This window comes from Urocampus carinirostris, chromosome 1, assembly GCF_059441175.1.
Source record: "Urocampus carinirostris isolate Australia breed hairy pipefish chromosome 1, RoL_Ucar_1.0, whole genome shotgun sequence".
Lineage (NCBI taxonomy): Eukaryota > Metazoa > Chordata > Actinopteri > Syngnathiformes > Syngnathidae > Urocampus > Urocampus carinirostris.
In genome coordinates this window covers 32,033,884-32,050,953 of record NC_142349.1, presented here as the reverse complement: position 1 = coordinate 32,050,953, position 17,070 = coordinate 32,033,884, and the positions used below count along the sequence as shown (strand labels likewise).

Genomic DNA, 17,070 nt, shown 5'->3' with positions numbered 1-17,070 from the left:
ATGACAACGCTGAGAGAAGCATGTGAGAAAATTGCTGCATTACGTCACATCAAATAGTAGTTTGCAGTTTAAAATATGTCCACTGGATGTTGCCAAAGTCAGGCGCTACCGACTGTAGCAGTATTTGTTGACTACCATTAATCAACCTGAGAACCATGAGGAAGCCCATCCCAATGTTAATGTACTAAAAATAAGTCACAAACGTACTGATTAAGGCAATACAAAAAAATACAAAATCTGAACGACTTTTTGTGATTAAGGGCTATACAAATAAACTTGACTTGATAAATAGCACTGGGTGTCTGCAGAAGTGTAAAGAAAACTTTCTGTAATTGATGTGAAATAAACAGTGAAGTTACTATATTCAAGTAATTGTTTTTAATAGAAAAATAAGAAGAAAAACTTTTAAATCATTAAATCAAACATTTAATTTAATTGTGAGCCTCCTTAAAAACCAGCCGGCATCTAAGGCGCACATTTTATGCCATTAATTTATTAGCCTGGACCCCGCGATATATCTTTTTGTAATTAGTTTGACAATTTTGGCCTACGGCAAGACATTTGATTGAAAGTGGCATGAGTTGTTTGCCACCTATATGCTATTTTCTCAAATGTTCTTTTCAATTAAAAAATAAAAATAGAACAGCTATTTGAATGATTTTTGTTTCCCCTCATTGCATTCTTTTTCTGGATAGGTTTGGCTTTTCTTTTGTTAAAGTGTTGCACGGTTTAGAGACTCTGACCTTCTTCACAGTCCATACTGTTTCATCCACATTTTTTCAAGATGATGTAGATTTCAGAATCTCCTTCATTCTTGCTCGGTATTGCCAAGAGTTGTGTGTGGACAGCATGCACACTCCACTGGGTGTTTAGTTTTCCTCTCAGCCTAGAGTAGAGCAGCGTTGCATCATGTTGAAGATCTGGTCATTTTTCTGGAGCACAGCACCACATGGGCAAAGCTTAAACAGTATGTCACAAAAATGAGTACACCTCTAACATTTCTGCAAAAATGTCATTATAGTGTTATTAGAACAACACTAAAGAAACATCGCTTTGACACAATAAAAGGTAGCCTGTGTAAAGCTTTTATAGCAGTAAACAGTTATTGTAACCCTCAGAAAACTCAAAATATAGCCAGTCTTTCTTAGATAGCATTTGGATGTGACCCTGTGCACGTTTACTCAATTTCTTTGAACATCCAACATAAGCCCTGTTGTGAGTGCATTCTGTTTTTTTTTTTTTTTAAATGTTGGAGGATCTTGGCTACGGTACTGCAATTCACCTTCAGGGTGTTGGCAATCATATTGTATCCTTGGGCAGCCTTATGTAGTGCCACAATTATTTTTTTGACAGTCCACAGACATTTCCTTGCCTTGGTGTGCCATCTTGGGAGTTTCAGTGACTAGTATGACAGTTTACTACAAATTTACCACACCTGCTCTATTTTCATACCTGAAACCTAGTACGAGTTACAAGTCACACGGTATTTTGAAAGGGAAAATGACAAAAACTGCCTTGTTTGGACACACATGGGTTTAGTGTCTTTGGGGTGTACCCACTTTTGGTGCCAGGGGTTTAATTATTGATAGCTATATTTTGAGGTTTTTTTTAGGGGGAAAATGTATTTATTCTGCTATGTAATCTTTACACAGACTTCTTTTCATTGTGTCAAAGCGATGTTATTTCAGTGTTGTTCTGTTAAACATTAAAAATTTCTGCAGAAATTGAGGGGTGTACTCACTTTTGTCTCATACCACTACGACTTGATTCCAGCAAGTGTTAACATTTGGAAGCTGCTGCGTTATTAATTTACCTCTTTTCTGCTCTCAGGTCCAAATGAAGTTTCTGGTAGAGCAGATGAGACGGCCTGATTATATGGACGCGCTGCAGAGCTTCACCTCCCCGCTAAATCCAGCACATCAGCTGGGAAACCTACGGTACTTAAGAATCTTTATAAAACTGATGACTTATTGTTTATCTCCTGTAGGTTAGTTTTTCTTAAGGATTTGAATACGGTTTTACACGATTGCTGTTTTTATTTTTTTCCTGAAACGTGCACATCTGGTACACAGAAATTGTTTTTAGCTTTTTGTTCTTAACAGTTTCAGTATTAAAAAAATATTTATACTCCTTAAAGTTTGTATAAAATAAAATATGGTCAAACAGTTCCTTTGGGTGTTTTCAGTCTCGTACAAAGTCAGCTCAAACACTGAACAGCATTCTATTATTTGTAGATCATAACAACTAACAATTTCATCAGCAAGTTATCAAATCGATTGATTGTTTGACATTTTACTTTTTTTCCACTGATCATCAGATACAAGCTTTCAATGCATTCAAAATCAAACACTTTGACAAACAATTGACAAAACAGTTGGGGCTTATCTTGGTTCCGTCCCCATTACAATCGTTTTTGCTTCCAAAATTCTCCAATTTATCAGAATTTTTGCCTTACAATAGTGAAAAATCACTCATTTCCATTGATAGAAGACCTGTCATATTTGTGTTAAATAATAGCAAAACATTTTGCTTGCTTCGGAATTAAAAGTTACATTCATGAGTCAGAATGGTCTGTGGAAATGTAATCTTTTTTCAGAATCTTATTATATATTCAGCCCACAATAGTAGGCATTATTATTGCTGTCGCCATTAATTATTACATAATGTTGGCCCATCTAAAATGAAAATGCACTGTTGTACGGTTGAACAAACATACCTTTTTAGGTATGTTTGTTCAACCGTGACTATTTTGGGTATAGAACTATTTTGGGTATAGAACGTTTTGGCCCGACAGGAGAAATATTTCAATAGTGCTTTATTTGAAAGGACAGATAAACTCAATATAAGAATAGTTTGTTATCGATTTGATGGTAAATGGTTTGCATGCAATCAACAAAATAGCCCGCTGAATGATCGGAATACACAATTTTTCATTTAAAGCTTAAACATTTCTCGGATTTTTTTTACCCTGCATAATTGCTATTCTGTAAAAATTATAGTACAGACATTTGCATGCATGAAAATGGGTCAGGGCTTAAAAAGGTAAGAAAGGTTGTGGAGGAAATACCATACTGATTTGTGTATAACGAGCACCCATAATTTTGGAATGGATTTGTATAAAATCGTTTGGGTTTTTTTCCAGCTCAAACTAAGTATTGAAAGTGACAAACATTGTTGAATGTATGCAGCCATTATTCAATGAATTTATTGACAACTAAAAATCACTATACCAGCATAAAATTTACCGTATGTTTTTTTAAAATCTCCGATTCATCATCAGCTACACAAGAGTTGTTTCTTTTGTCGTGCTTTTTTGCCTTTATTTATATCTTTCAGGAAGACTTTGTTCTTTTTATTCTCTAACATCTCTGTCATCTCTTTTACCATGAATAAAAGTAGTTTCATAATGAGGTAAAACTTAATGCGTGTTACACACGAATTAAAACATTACACTTGCCCTGCACACTACACTGATTTTAATTCAAAAGCACCGCCTCAAATGGCTGATTCACTATGGCATATCTCAATACACCTCAAAACATTTTTTTCTCAAATCCAAACAATTCACGTAAGTCAGACTTTTTGATTTCAAAATGATGAATTTCTCCTTTAAGGTGAGATATTTTCATGCCTGCACTTATATTTATTACCAAATATTTCATGCTTTTTTTAAAATTTTATTTCTAGTTTTCAATAATATTTTCCACAATGTTATTATATTTGAGTAAAAATAGAGTACAAAAATTAAATGATGTCATTTTCAATGTCAGCCACGGCCCACTAATGCTTCTGACTAATTGTGTACTGGTTTGCATTGCAGTCTTGAAGAATGTCGGATGATGTCGTCAGCCAAGCGGCCCTTGTGGCTTAATTGGGAAAATCCAGATATGATGTCGGAGCTCCTTTTTCAAAACAATGAAATCATCTTCAAAAATGGAGATGGTGAGTACAATGCCATCAACATCTGACATTTCTTCCAAGAATTGCTTTTGAGTTTTGTAATGTTAGGTCACACAATGTAAAGTGCTACCTGGATAAGTAATTTTGATCGGCGTGTTCCATGACTTATTTTAATCTCATTTACTTACATGTTATACTGTGCTGTTATAGATCTGAGGCAGGACATGCTGACGCTACAGATCATCAGGATAATGGAGAACATCTGGCAGAACCAAGGTCTTGATCTCAGGTAGGCGGCTCACTTCATTGTGACAGCAAAGATGCAGGTGCTCATTAATAGGTGCTACACAGCTTTTATGTTCTCTGATCTACACCGTGATGCAGACTGCTCGCAAACCTCTGTAGCCACCTTAGGTCATCGACACCAAAGCTGCTTTGACATCGGCTTCCCAGTAAATTGGCACATCAGACGTGTAACACAAGAGCCAGTACTTACTTGCTGGCTTCTGTCAGGCTCAAGTCATAGAGGGATAGTACGATTCGGGTGGACACTATGTGCTAATTAGTTTTGTGGTGATGTTGGCTGCTATTGCTTTCAAAAAGAAGAGGGTGTGAACGGCAAGTCCCGGGTGTTCAGACTTCACACTAACGTTAAATTACTGGTGCTTGAAAGTTTTTCTTGGAAGCAGCGTTCACTTAGGGGAATCATGGCAAGTTATGCTTTTTCTTACTGCAATCGTTAATAATGAATGTATCATAAACGGGGAATGTTCTCTATTATTAAACACCTTTTGTGGAAAGAAAAAGTTTTATTCATAAAAAACAATTTTGATATGAGTAATCCAAAAACAATATAAAGGTGCATTTTTTTTTCAAATACTCTTGGGTTGAGAAAATTTTATTTATTTGAAATTTTCTTTCCGCAGTGCTGTGATTAGCACATTCACCCAATGCGCTTAGGGTCCCGGGTTCGAGACCGGGTGGAAACATATGTTGGCCTGGTGAGGGATGGGTGCCACCAGGCTGTACTTAACCAAGAACCACAACAGGAAATGGTGCCTCTACAACCATAGTGGTTGAGGGTTGCACCCACCAACCCACCCACCACACGAGACCTACCTAAAGGAAGCAAAAATGATTGTCCGCCATATTTTTGCTTGGCGTAACCCCATAAAGCTCAAACTTTGTTAAAGCCTAGGCAAAAAATTAGGAGGAAATAAATCAGAAGAATAAGAAGGGACAAGTCCATGCAAACTATTGTATTTTAGCAACATAACCTTAAAATTCTGCATTCAGAGATCCGGGTGGGCTAAAATTGGGATAGTTTGATTGAACGTTTTGTCCTAGTCCAAAGCCTCACTGCAGCATTTTGCACCAGCTACAAACTTTTAATGATGGACATAGGTAGACCAGAGTGTCATACATTACAGTCATCAAGATCGGTGGTAACAAAAGCAAGAATTTTAATTCCCAGCATCAGAGCAGGACTGCATTGGGTGAATCTTTACAATGCTGCGACGATGGAAAAAAGCTATTCCAGTGATGTTCTTAACGTATAACTAAAACAACAGATTAGGGTAAAATATCACACCTTCATTTTCACAGTCACTCTTGGTGATAATACATTTGTCAAGTACTAATGATTTTTATAATGTATGGTTTTGTTGGCATGCTGTCTTTGTATACTATCTCAAACTTTATCAATAATGCATTAAGATTATCATTGCAAATCGTTTTTCAAGCTTCATCTTTCCGACCGCAGTTTGAGAAACACGGCCTAAAGCAAGTCAAGATAAAATGAGAAAAAGCCAGCTTAGATGGCCAGTGAGTAAGGGACTTAACCATTGGAGTAACCAAATAATCCTTTCAATTAGAGAGCAATGTCTCAAATCTAAATCTGTGATGGGGCGGCTCAACAGTTTTTTTCTCTCTGCCTTTTAAGGATGCTCCCCTACGGTTGTCTTTCCATCGGCGACTGTGTTGGTTTGATAGAAGTGGTGAGGAATTCTCACACCATCATGCAGATTCAGTGCAAAGGAGGCCTGAAGGGGGCACTGCAGTTCAACAGCCACACACTGCACCAGTGGCTCAAGGATAAGAACAAGGGCGAGATGTGAGTCAAAACTAATGAGGAGACACACACATGGATACAGTATTTAAATCTCATGTCATAATAACTGACACACTTCATCATTGTTTTAGGTACGACCAGGCAGTAGATTTATTCACAAGATCCTGTGCAGGCTATTGTGTTGCCACATTTATTCTGGGCATTGGCGATAGACACAACAGCAACATCATGGTTAAAGACGATGGACAGGTAGAATTAATTGCATGAAAATATCTTCATCTTATGTTTATAATTACCTTAAATGTACCTTTTTTGTCTGATCTGGGCAGCTTTTCCACATAGATTTTGGCCATTTCCTTGACCACAAAAAGAAAAAGTTTGGATACAAGAGAGAGCGTGTGCCCTTTGTCCTCACACAAGACTTCTTGATCGTGATAAGCAAAGGAACTCAAGAGTGCACCAAGACAAGAGAGTTTGAAAGGTACACTTCATGCTCACTAAAAATTGATTTTTCCTATTTTTTGGAGAATTTTGCGTGTCCCCATTTTTTGTTAAAAACGGGGTTCATACTGGTGCTTGAAAGCCTTGAAAATGATTAAATTGTAATGTGTTTCCATAGTTGAAAGGGCTTGCTTGGAAACATGGCAACAATTTCAAACATTTACAAACAGTCTGACTTGATGGAACATGTATTAATAGGGTTACAATAGACCTTTTTTTTCTTCAATTAGCCACGAAACATGTAGTGTTCCTCTCAACAATCACGCAGATATGATTCAAAATGGCCTTTTGAGAAATTATTCTCAAAGTAGACTCATGAGAACTCATATTCCCTAGAGCTGTGACATCACTGGAAGACATCAAGCAATCCAAACAATGGCAGGTTGTGTTAAAAAAACAGATGGCGATTGTAGTAATCAGCAAATCTATAGTGCTCTTTTTTGCTTGGAGTTATTGGAACGCACCGTGTCGCTGGGTGTGCTCCTGACTATTTTGTCAGAGTTGTGTACTTTGATAATTAAAAGAAGCTGTAGTTACGTTTACCCGCTGCCGTGTACAGTGTGTTCCTTTTTTTGTTTTCGCCTCCTTTTAGTTATGTGACTGGTACTTCTTTTTGTGTCTTTCCTTTTGTATCTTTCAATTAATATAACATTGTCCAGTTAGCTTCCCCTTTAGCTTGCAGGTCCATTACCCCCCTACACACCAAGTAAAGAGACAAAGATGCCGGGTACAGGAGAAATTGAATTTGGCCATGAAAAGGGTGTACAAACCCTGGACATAGGAAACGGCATTAGAGCATATCTCATTACACTACACTGTTTTGACTCATGGTGCCAGAAACACGGATTTGCACAGTTCATTCCGACAGGTTAGGACAGTCTCTCCACCTCACAAGTATGTCAATAATGTTGTGGTTTAATATGTGTATATATAATATGGCTAAACGAGTTTGTATAGTATTTTGTTGAAAGACCTTCTTTTTTCTCTGTTCTCTAACATTCGTTGTTGTTATTTGAATCCAGGTGCGTACAATGTTTTGTGATTTTAGTTAGAAATGTCAATTGATCGATGAATCATTGCTCAAATATGGTAGAGTGTCATTAAACTTTGTGTAGTAATGCACACCTATAAGGACCCTATACATTTCCAATCTTATCCACTATGTTCTGCCATATACAAGGGGCACTAGGCTATAAGGGGCACTCACAAATTTCTGTCCCTTTTGTTGTTTTTTGCACCCTGTAGTCCGGAAAATATATTCTTTTAAATCGTCTGCCTTGTCTTTTGAAATGCAGGAAAATACACTGATGTTTTCCTCATTTGCACCCACCAGGTTCCAGGAGATGTGCTACAAAGCCTACTTGGCAATTCGGCAGCATGCCAACCTCTTCATCAACCTATTCTCCATGATGCTGGGCTCCGGGATGCCCGAGTTACAGTCATTCGACGACATCGCTTACATCCGGAAGACGTTGGCCCTGGACAAAACTGAGCAGGAGGCTCTGGACTATTTTATGAAGCAGATGAACGATGCTCACCACGGCGGCTGGACGACAAAAATGGACTGGATCTTCCATACCATCCGCCAGCACGCCATGAACTGAAACGGCGAGCGAAACAGTTGACGTTTACCCCAGCAAGTTGCGTGCAGAAAACCAAAAATGCAGTAGCCGTATCAAAGACCTGGTTTGTCTTTTGCCAGCATGTGACTCAACTATTACATGCCAGCGCAGTATGAACAGGGGTTCTAAGAAGAGCTTTTATCAGGGACACACAATGTTTCAGGCCCTAATGAATTTGTTTGTGGCTGCACTATATGAACTTAAGAAGGCACGGCTGGATTAAATTTCAGCAGTTCCCTCCATAGGAACTAAAAGACCCTAATGGACCTTGGCCGTATTTGGCCGCCTTCATAAGAATCAACTAGAGACACTTTATTGGTTGTTTGCGCAACCCCCGCCCCACACCCCCTTTTAAAAAAACAATTCATTAACAGATATCAGCATTACGAGGAACATAATTATGAAATACATCGCAAGTGCAGCAGACAAGCCCTTATTTGTATGGTCGGGGTCAACTGACATGAGTTACACTACATATTTCCATCACCTAATTTAACCATAAATTATGACAAAAGTGCAGATGATCTTGGTGCATGTGGACGAAAGGGGCACGTCGTTCAAAATTAAAATCCTTAAAGGGAACCAGTGATATTTATTTTGTCGTTGTCCTCACGTTTGACAAGTCGGTACACTAACTAGTCTGATGACTCGCACACTAACTTTTTTTCCACTATTACCTTCCATTACTGTTAAGCAACCAGTAAAAAAAGTGGCTTTAATTTACAAATGAAAGCTAAAATTTTTAAAAAAAGTACCAACTAGTATGCAGATTAAGTGCCCTGCCCTATCCTCACTATCATCATGTACTTGACCTTTGCATGAGGTAAAGAAATGTTTCAGTACACCAAACTTCATGCTGTGTTTAGCATCTGATGTCCACCATTCATGTTGGTGTACAGTACTAGGTTTATCTCACTTTTACAAACGGGCTTTAGCATACTAGTAGATTAATTGCCACATTAGGAAAGTTGTGTCACTGCTAATTTGACTATTGGCTTACTACTAGCCAAAGGATTTATTACTTACACTTTGCACTCGTCAGTGGTTCCAACTAAAAGATTTTGCGTTGCCCTTTTTATCGCACCAAACTGTTCACAAGTTGTTTTCCCCTGGTTATAGCACTTTCTACTGAATACCAGTTAACTAGTGTACCAACATTGTCCTACTAGTGTGCAGCAAGGATTAAGGTAAAATCATTTTTAGCATTTGTCGGATTTCCAGTTCTAAGCTTTTGAGTATTCACACACTTTTTGTCCTTATTAAAAGGACTAGTTCCACTAATTCCTAGATTTACTTCTAAGGAGCATTATTTTTTATACTGCTTTCCACTACAGTTGATCATTTCAATGCTGTGGTGAGACACCTTTTTGCCTTTTCATAGCAAACCTTTTTTTTTCAGTAAAACAATGAAGCTACTGGTGGTTTTGTAGCTTTTCTAATTTAAGCTAGTAATCAAGGAGAATCTTTTTAGCCCGCTTTTTTTTAGTTGCTAAAATAATTAAATCAGTAAGGCATTTCACCTGTTAGTGTGCTGAGTTGTCTTAAACGTGAGGCTGTTAAGTGTGCTACCACATGGATATCAAACTACAGTAGATGGCTTATCATTTTTGAAAGGATTTCCTCAAGTATGACTGACAGCGCCCGTATAGTTCCAGAATTGTAAAAAAAAAAATAGCATTTAATGCTTGATTTACCTGTTTCTGCTCATTTAGTATCATAACATTTACATATGTCCACAGTAGGGAGGTCTGTGCTGCAATCTAAATTTGGATTATCATTTTTTGTTTTAATGTGTACGGAAGTATATCCATCTGCGTATTTGCTAGAAGTGCACAGATTTCTTTTCCTGTCCATTTCTACTGAGCCAAAGTACTACATGTGTAAACCCCTCTACTCTGCAGTCTTATTGTTTGAAAAAAGGGGGAAAAATCCTTTCACAATTCCATTCTCGTGTATTCATCGCACTGATTTCTGCAGTATGTGTTTTGTGTGTCGTGTGGTTTTATCAGTATTATTTGGTCGAAGGCATAATTTGCAGATTCGAACGAACCTCTTTAATCACCTGTAAACTTGTCTTGCTTGGAATGAGAAAGTTGCAGAAAAAAGGGCAGTTTTTTCCCTCCATCTCACACTGTTACACTATGCAAATTGCTATCTTAACAAGTACTGTATTATGCAAAACAACACAAAACAGATCATGTCAAAAGGAAAGCCACTGCCCATCTAAGCAAGAACTGTGTGAACTTCCGACGTGAATCCACGGAAGAAAATGATGCACAATCCTGTACTGTGACCGTCTCATTGACCTTGCTTCCAGAAATTTACCAGGAATTTTTTTTTGTGCCTGTTTTAAAATCAGTCATGCTCTTATATTCTTGTTGGCGGTTATACCATTTTTTTCTCTTTTTTTAACCTTCCAATTTTCCTCCTTCCTAGGATTGTCAACCTTATGTGTGCAACGACTCTTACGTACTCAGCTTTACCAAATGATGCCGTTACACATATGCAAACACAACAGTGGTTTTGTATTTTTTTCCCCTTATTTTTATTTTTTATTTTAAGGAAACCTGTCCTGATCAAATGCTTGGGCCGGACCCATTCAAAGTGACACCCCCATCCATATGTACTTTGTGGAGAAACAGCTCAGATGCTCCTATGTCTTTGTAGTGTTTTATTTTGTGTGTGTTTGCGTGTGCATGTTTTTTTTTCTTCCTTAAATCGAATTGCATTATGTATGAGGTCTGTGAGGATATTTTTTCCCCTCCCACCTAACTGTTTACTTGAATTTCATGTATAAAAATGACCTTTTTACTTGTGAGGTACTAAGTCACAATGAAGGTAACAGACTTGCTACTGCTATTACATGTGCAAATGCTTTCCCAAACCCCTTGAATAACCACAGAGGTAATATATTTTTGTATTTTTTTAAGCATTATCAAACTCATACATGAAATTGCTAACCAAAAAAAAGTATCGAACCCAGTAGAACACATGAACATGTTGAACTGAAAAGAGTGGGCAATGAAGGACACGGGGAATGATGGCTCTCTCAAAGAGCACAATGAGGGGATGAAAAAATACCCTGCATGTTAGAAAAAAAATAAAGGGCCATATGTTAACTGTTTATATTTACGGATGTATATATAAATATATATTATAAATATAAAGCCTCCTCAAATACTTTTTAGTCATTGTATAAATTGTTGAATAAAGGGTGTCTCCCTAAAAAAAACAAAACAGCTTATTTTTTTTCGTTGTATTTTTAACACGAGTGACATTTTAGATGAAATTTGGATGCTCTGTGAATATTGTTCACTGGTGGTTTTGCCTTTCAATTACATTTCCTTGGTAATTCACAGCAGCTGGCATTAGTTTGTTGTCATGTTAATTGTCATTGCCCCCTACAGGACTTTGCATGTTACACCTAAAAAGGGCACAATGAAATGTGAATCTGTATAATAATAATAATAATAATTTCCTTTGTATTGTCATTCTTTGTAACAATGTACACAGAACGAAATGTCGATACACCTGACCCGTTGTAGCGAGTCGATGCAGCCGCAGCCAATAGAGGGCGCCGCCATTATACCAATTAGGTATGTCTCGGCCGAGGCGCGAGGTTTATGTTTCAATTGTGCTAAAACGGAGGCGGCGTTTCCCAGTAGTGAATTGTAGAGCGCCCGCTTTGAGACTGGGAGGTCACTGGTTCGCGCCTCGGCCGAGTCATACCTAAGACTTATAACATTGGTAAAATGGCGGCGCCCTCTGTTGGCTGCGGCTGCATCGGCTCGCTACAACGGGTCAGGTGTATCGACATTTCGTTCTGTGTACATTGTTACAAAGAATGACAATACAAAGGAAATTATTATTATTAAAATTATTAATGGGCAGAATTTCCTTAAACTCAAAATGTATTTTACATTAACTGTCGTTTTACCCAACACCTATATGGGGAGAAATGTCTCAAAACCATTTACACAGGTATTTTTCAGGTCCACAAATAGATTCACAATTTACTCAAGATCTAAAAATCATATTTCTTGATACAGATTAAAAACCGCGTATGTAAATTGCAGGTATATTTGTGGATTTTCGAAATACATGATTTACACCCGATTTATTATTTTAGTGGTATTTAAGAAATTGGAAAAATGCCTTCAAAGTCTTTAAAAAGAGCTTCAATTTGGCCATTAAAAAGGTACTTGGCTTTACTGAGGGATGAGAGCATTTGGTTGCAGTTGGTAATGTTTCAGTTAATCTTTTATTTTTAGCTCTGCGCAAAAATGAGTAAGACGAGTCTCAAGAAAAACGACTTTACTAAAAATTCCCATCCATCTATCTATCTCTATCTGCCCAGGTCGTATCCCTCGAGAGGGGTGACCGACAGCAAGACAAACACAAGAAAAGGAAAATAAAAAGGGAAAAGGTAGCAAAAAAATCACACACAAATTCTTTGGGACCATGGCCAACCCAAATGCCCAAAAACCCAAACAAGTTAAGCACCCAAGTCGGTCATGCTATCGTCCCTCCAGATGAAACGGGACACGAGAAAGCGGCCATGTCACTCAGGTCAGGGTGACACAACACACTCTTCTGTTCAACAGCTTTCACTGGTTTACCCGTGCAGCATCATACGGGTTCCCTGCCCATCCCTTAGAACGCGTCCAAACATCCTACTATCCTTTCACAACACCTCTCCACTCATTTCTATCACCAACAAGAGCTTGAGCTTCCATTATACTTAGACCTCTTTCCTGCAGTGCACTCATCACACTATCCATCCGTGTCAATCGCGGCCTTCCTCTTGGTCTCCTAACATTTACTTCTGCTCTGTAGATCCTCTTCAACATTCGTTCCTCATCCATCCTCTCCATGTGTCCAAACCAACCGAGTACTCTCTTATCCACACGCTTGCTCAGTTCCTCTACTACTCCAGTTCTGTCTCTCACAATTTCATTTCTCAATCTATCCAATCTTGTCACACCTAACATACTCCTCAAACACTTAATCTCAAAAACATTTAATTTCTTTCTCAAATCTGCGTTCAGGCTCCAAGTCTCTGCACCATACAACACAGTCGGCACAATCACACTCCCATACAGTCCCCTCTTAACATCCATACTCATACTCTTGTTGCTCATCACTCTCCTCAGAGCTCCCAAAACCTTGCTTCTTTGATTTACTCTTTGCAATACCTCTCACTCCATTCCACATACTGCAGCTACATCACAACCCAAGTACCAAAAGCTTTCAACTTCTTCCAGCACCTGTCCATTCAACCTTATTTCCAACGCCATGCCCACTCCATCACTTGAACACTTCATCACCTTACTCTTCCCAACATTCACACACAACTTACGCCTATCACACTCTTACAAAGTCCATTACCAACCTTCTCAAGGTTTCCCCAGAATCAGCCACAAGCGCATCACCACTCTTATCTTGCAGCCACTCCTCAAAGGCACGTCTCTTCTCCATCACAGCCGCTGAGGCCCCATCATTCCACCATTCACTTCCTTTCCTAATACCTCGACCAACTTTTCTTATTCCACACACTTCTTTCGCACTCCTCAATACTGCCTCTCTTTAAACCACTTCCATTCCATTTCCACACTCTTCACACATCAACCCTCCTTCTAGTCATCATCCTTCCGATCTCCTCTTTCTTCCACTCATTCGCTTTACTTCCACATTCTCTCACATTTAGTGACCCGAGAACTAGGGTTTGCGGGACCTTTCGGTCTCCCGCTCCCCTTTCTTTGCCTTGCTGTCTCTCAGGGAGTACAGATAGAGAGGAGAGGATCCCCAGTCCCCTCGCTCCCTCCACTTTAGTCGCCTCTTATGACATGCAGCGGATCACAGTGGGAGAAGTCTCACACCTCCCAGACTCCCCTTACCACAGGTTAATTCCCGTACAAGAAATGTTAAACCGCATACAAAATTTGAAATGGTCAAATAATGTATAAAATATGGGTAAAATGTACAACTTGACAGGTATGGGTATAGAAATGTGTTAAAGACCTTCAAAATACTTTGTCTTTTTTCCAATCTGGCACAGAACATGCAGTGTTCCTCCCCACAATTTATGCAGATATCTTACAAAGTATTCCACGCGCTGGGGGACTCGAAAATTTTAGTCTAAAAGTTGACCGATTTGGCTCATTTCCTCCAAAGCTCTGACATTATTGAAGGAACAAATCATTTTCAACATGGCAAATCCTGTAGTGAACAGCGATTGCATCATGCTCATTTTGGCGTGGAGAAATTGGAACTTTGCCTACACTGGCGCTGAGGGACTTGACTGTTTTGTCCGAGTTGCGCGCTTTGACCTCCAAAAGCTGTGTGGGGTAAGTTTACCTGCCGCAGTTACAGCGTGCGTTCCTTCTTTGCCTTCGCCTCTTTTTAGGTAGGTGATTGTACCTTTTTCCTTGTGTTTTTTAATGTGTTTGTCGCCGTTGGTACAATACAGTCCATCCAAGTCCCCGTTATCGTCGGGGCTGCCGAAGGCTTCCTGTTTTTTTTTACTCTCAGTTAACCCCTGTTAGCAGCCAGCTAGCCTGTCAATTGGTTTACTCCAGACCGGGGTCGAGTTTGTCGCCGTAGTGTATTTTTTTTGTTCTTGATTGCCATTTAGCCTGGCTACCTCTGCGTGACTTGGGCCGGCCATCCCCACATTTTTCCACCGAGACTGCGACCGCCTTTTGTCAATTGCTCCTGATCAGCACGTGTTAGATAGATAGATAGATAGATAGATACTTTATTCATCCCCTAAGGGAAATTCACATTTCCAGCAGCATCCCTGAGCTGAGAACAGTACAATAATAAAGCCAAAAGGATACAATATACAAATACCCAGTGTGACGTGCAAATGCCCACTTTAGCGTGTTATATAGAGTAACTAAATAGTGCTACACAGAATACATATTGCAGTAAGATTCGGTAATATCCAATGTAGGTGGTGTGGTTTAATGTGGGCCTTTACTCTGCCGGGTGGAGTTAAAGAGCCTCATGGCATGAGGAAGAAAAGATCTCTTCAGTCTGTCCGTAGTACAAGACAGTGACAGCAGTCTGTCGCTGAAACTGCTCTTCTGTCTGGAGATAATGCTGTGTAGTGGATGCGATGGATTGTCCATGATTGACCTCAGCTTTTTCAGTGCTCGTCTCTCAGCTACTGTTGTTAGGCTGTCCAGCTCTTTGCCCACAACAGAGCTCGCTTTCCTAGCCAGTTTATTGAGACGAGAGGCATCCTTCTTCTTGACGCTGCCTCCCCAACACGCTGCCGCATAGAAGAGGGCGCTTGCCACTACTGTCTCATAGAATATTTTCAGGAGCTTTTTGCAGATGTTGAAGGAGGCCAGCCTTCTGAGGAAGTAAAGTCGGCTTTGCCCTTTCCTACATAGAGCTTCTGTGTTGGCAGTCCAGTCCAGTGTGTTGTCCAGCTGCACACCCAGGTATTTGTAGGTCTGGACAAATTCTACACATTCTCCCTTGATGGTTACAGGAACCGGGTGAGTTCTGGCTCTCCTGAAGTCCACCACCATCTCTCTGGTCTTGGTGGTGTTTAGGTGCAGGTGGTTTGCGTCGCTCCATCGGACAAAGTCCTGAATCAATTTCCTGTACTCCTCCTCCTGCCCGTTTCTGATACATCCCACGATCGCAGTGTCGTCGGCAAACTTTTGCACATGGCAGGACTCAGAGTTGTACTTAAAGTGTTAGTGTTAGCTCTATGTGTGTTATTTTTTCCAGTTAGCCCCTTTTTGTCTGCTTGTCCTTTGTTGTACCATTGCGGGGCAAAGCCTAGGCATTCGCCACAAAAACTACCAAAACTTTGCTTTAAACACTAGTAACCACTTCAACCCTAATTAACGTGTAAAACATTATGGCGACTGGCTTGCTAGTGTGCCGGTGTTACATGAAATCACAGCTCAGGAAGTTAAAGACACAACAGGCTGTCTTCAAAATGCATTGGAATATACTGACGAAATAAAGTATATATAAATTTGATGCAAAAAGCATGTATTATTTCTCACATTTTCCATGTTTTAGATTTTAGGAATACATTCAGGCCCACATATAAAGAGTTAACAGGAAAACCCTTTAGAAAATGTAGAGTGTATTGGCTTTCCAATGAAAAATCAATTTTCCAACCCTTCCATTTTAAATGTATGTGAGGGGGAAGCACCTAATTTTTTGCTTGGTAATATAAATAAAGACACTAAGCTGCTTTGAAAATTTGTGGCATTCACTTACGAAAGTGTAATCTCTAAATGTAGCCAAAGCTATCTCATTTCTACCCAAAATGAAAATAACGTATTTTCTGCACTATAAGGCGCACTGGATTATGAAGGCTTTTAAGTATGCCTTATAGTGCGGAAAATACGGTACATACAGGTATAAAGAATATATATATGTACAGAATATAAAAGAAAAATTGTATAATATTTAAACAAATATATAAAAGTAAAATTACAAACAAGAGGGGTTAAAAATCCAACATATTCAATATTTTTTATTGTTTTTCATTTATGTATTTGTGTTTTCATTTCAGAGGTATGGTGGACGACTGGTGAGCATGTCCGCCTTGGAGTTCAGAAGTCCGGGGTTCAAATCCCGATACAGACCTCTCTGTGTGGAGTTTGCATGTTCTCCCTGTGCATGAGTGTTTTTTTTCCCCGGTTGCTTCTGTTTCCAAACACATCTCCAAAATGTATGGTAGGTCGATTGGCAGGGCAGTGATGTGCAGTCAGGAGAGGCAGGAATTCTTGAATTATAAAATATATTTAATGGTTACAGTATATTTATTCAAGGTCTTTCTCATTTAACGTGAATTTTTTTTTCAGATTTTTTCACAATTGCTGGGTTTTTCATGTTTTACTATAAATATTATTATTACAATTAGTATGCCACATTTTACCGTGGTGAGTGGCTGCAGATGCAGAGTGAGGCAAGCAATTCTCTTGCCTCATGTAAGAGAGC

General features: G+C 39.1%; 1 protein-coding gene across 1 annotated transcript in view; it reads left to right on the top strand.

The window, feature by feature from the left end:
* The window catches only part of LOC148374329 (phosphatidylinositol 4,5-bisphosphate 3-kinase catalytic subunit alpha isoform), a 35,801-nt gene extending 24,540 nt beyond the window's left edge, over window positions 1-11,261 (top strand). The window contains exons 15-21 of the mRNA XM_088335004.1: window positions 1,831-1,937; window positions 3,821-3,942; window positions 4,111-4,189; window positions 5,843-6,013; window positions 6,103-6,220; window positions 6,301-6,452; window positions 7,806-11,261. Of these exons, the coding sequence (XP_088191130.1) occupies window positions 1,831-1,937; window positions 3,821-3,942; window positions 4,111-4,189; window positions 5,843-6,013; window positions 6,103-6,220; window positions 6,301-6,452; window positions 7,806-8,076 (1,020 nt within the window). The 3' untranslated portion in view covers window positions 8,077-11,261. The remainder of the gene's footprint in view (window positions 1-1,830; window positions 1,938-3,820; window positions 3,943-4,110; window positions 4,190-5,842; window positions 6,014-6,102; window positions 6,221-6,300; window positions 6,453-7,805) is intronic.
* Window positions 11,262-17,070: the final 5,809 nt, after the last annotated feature.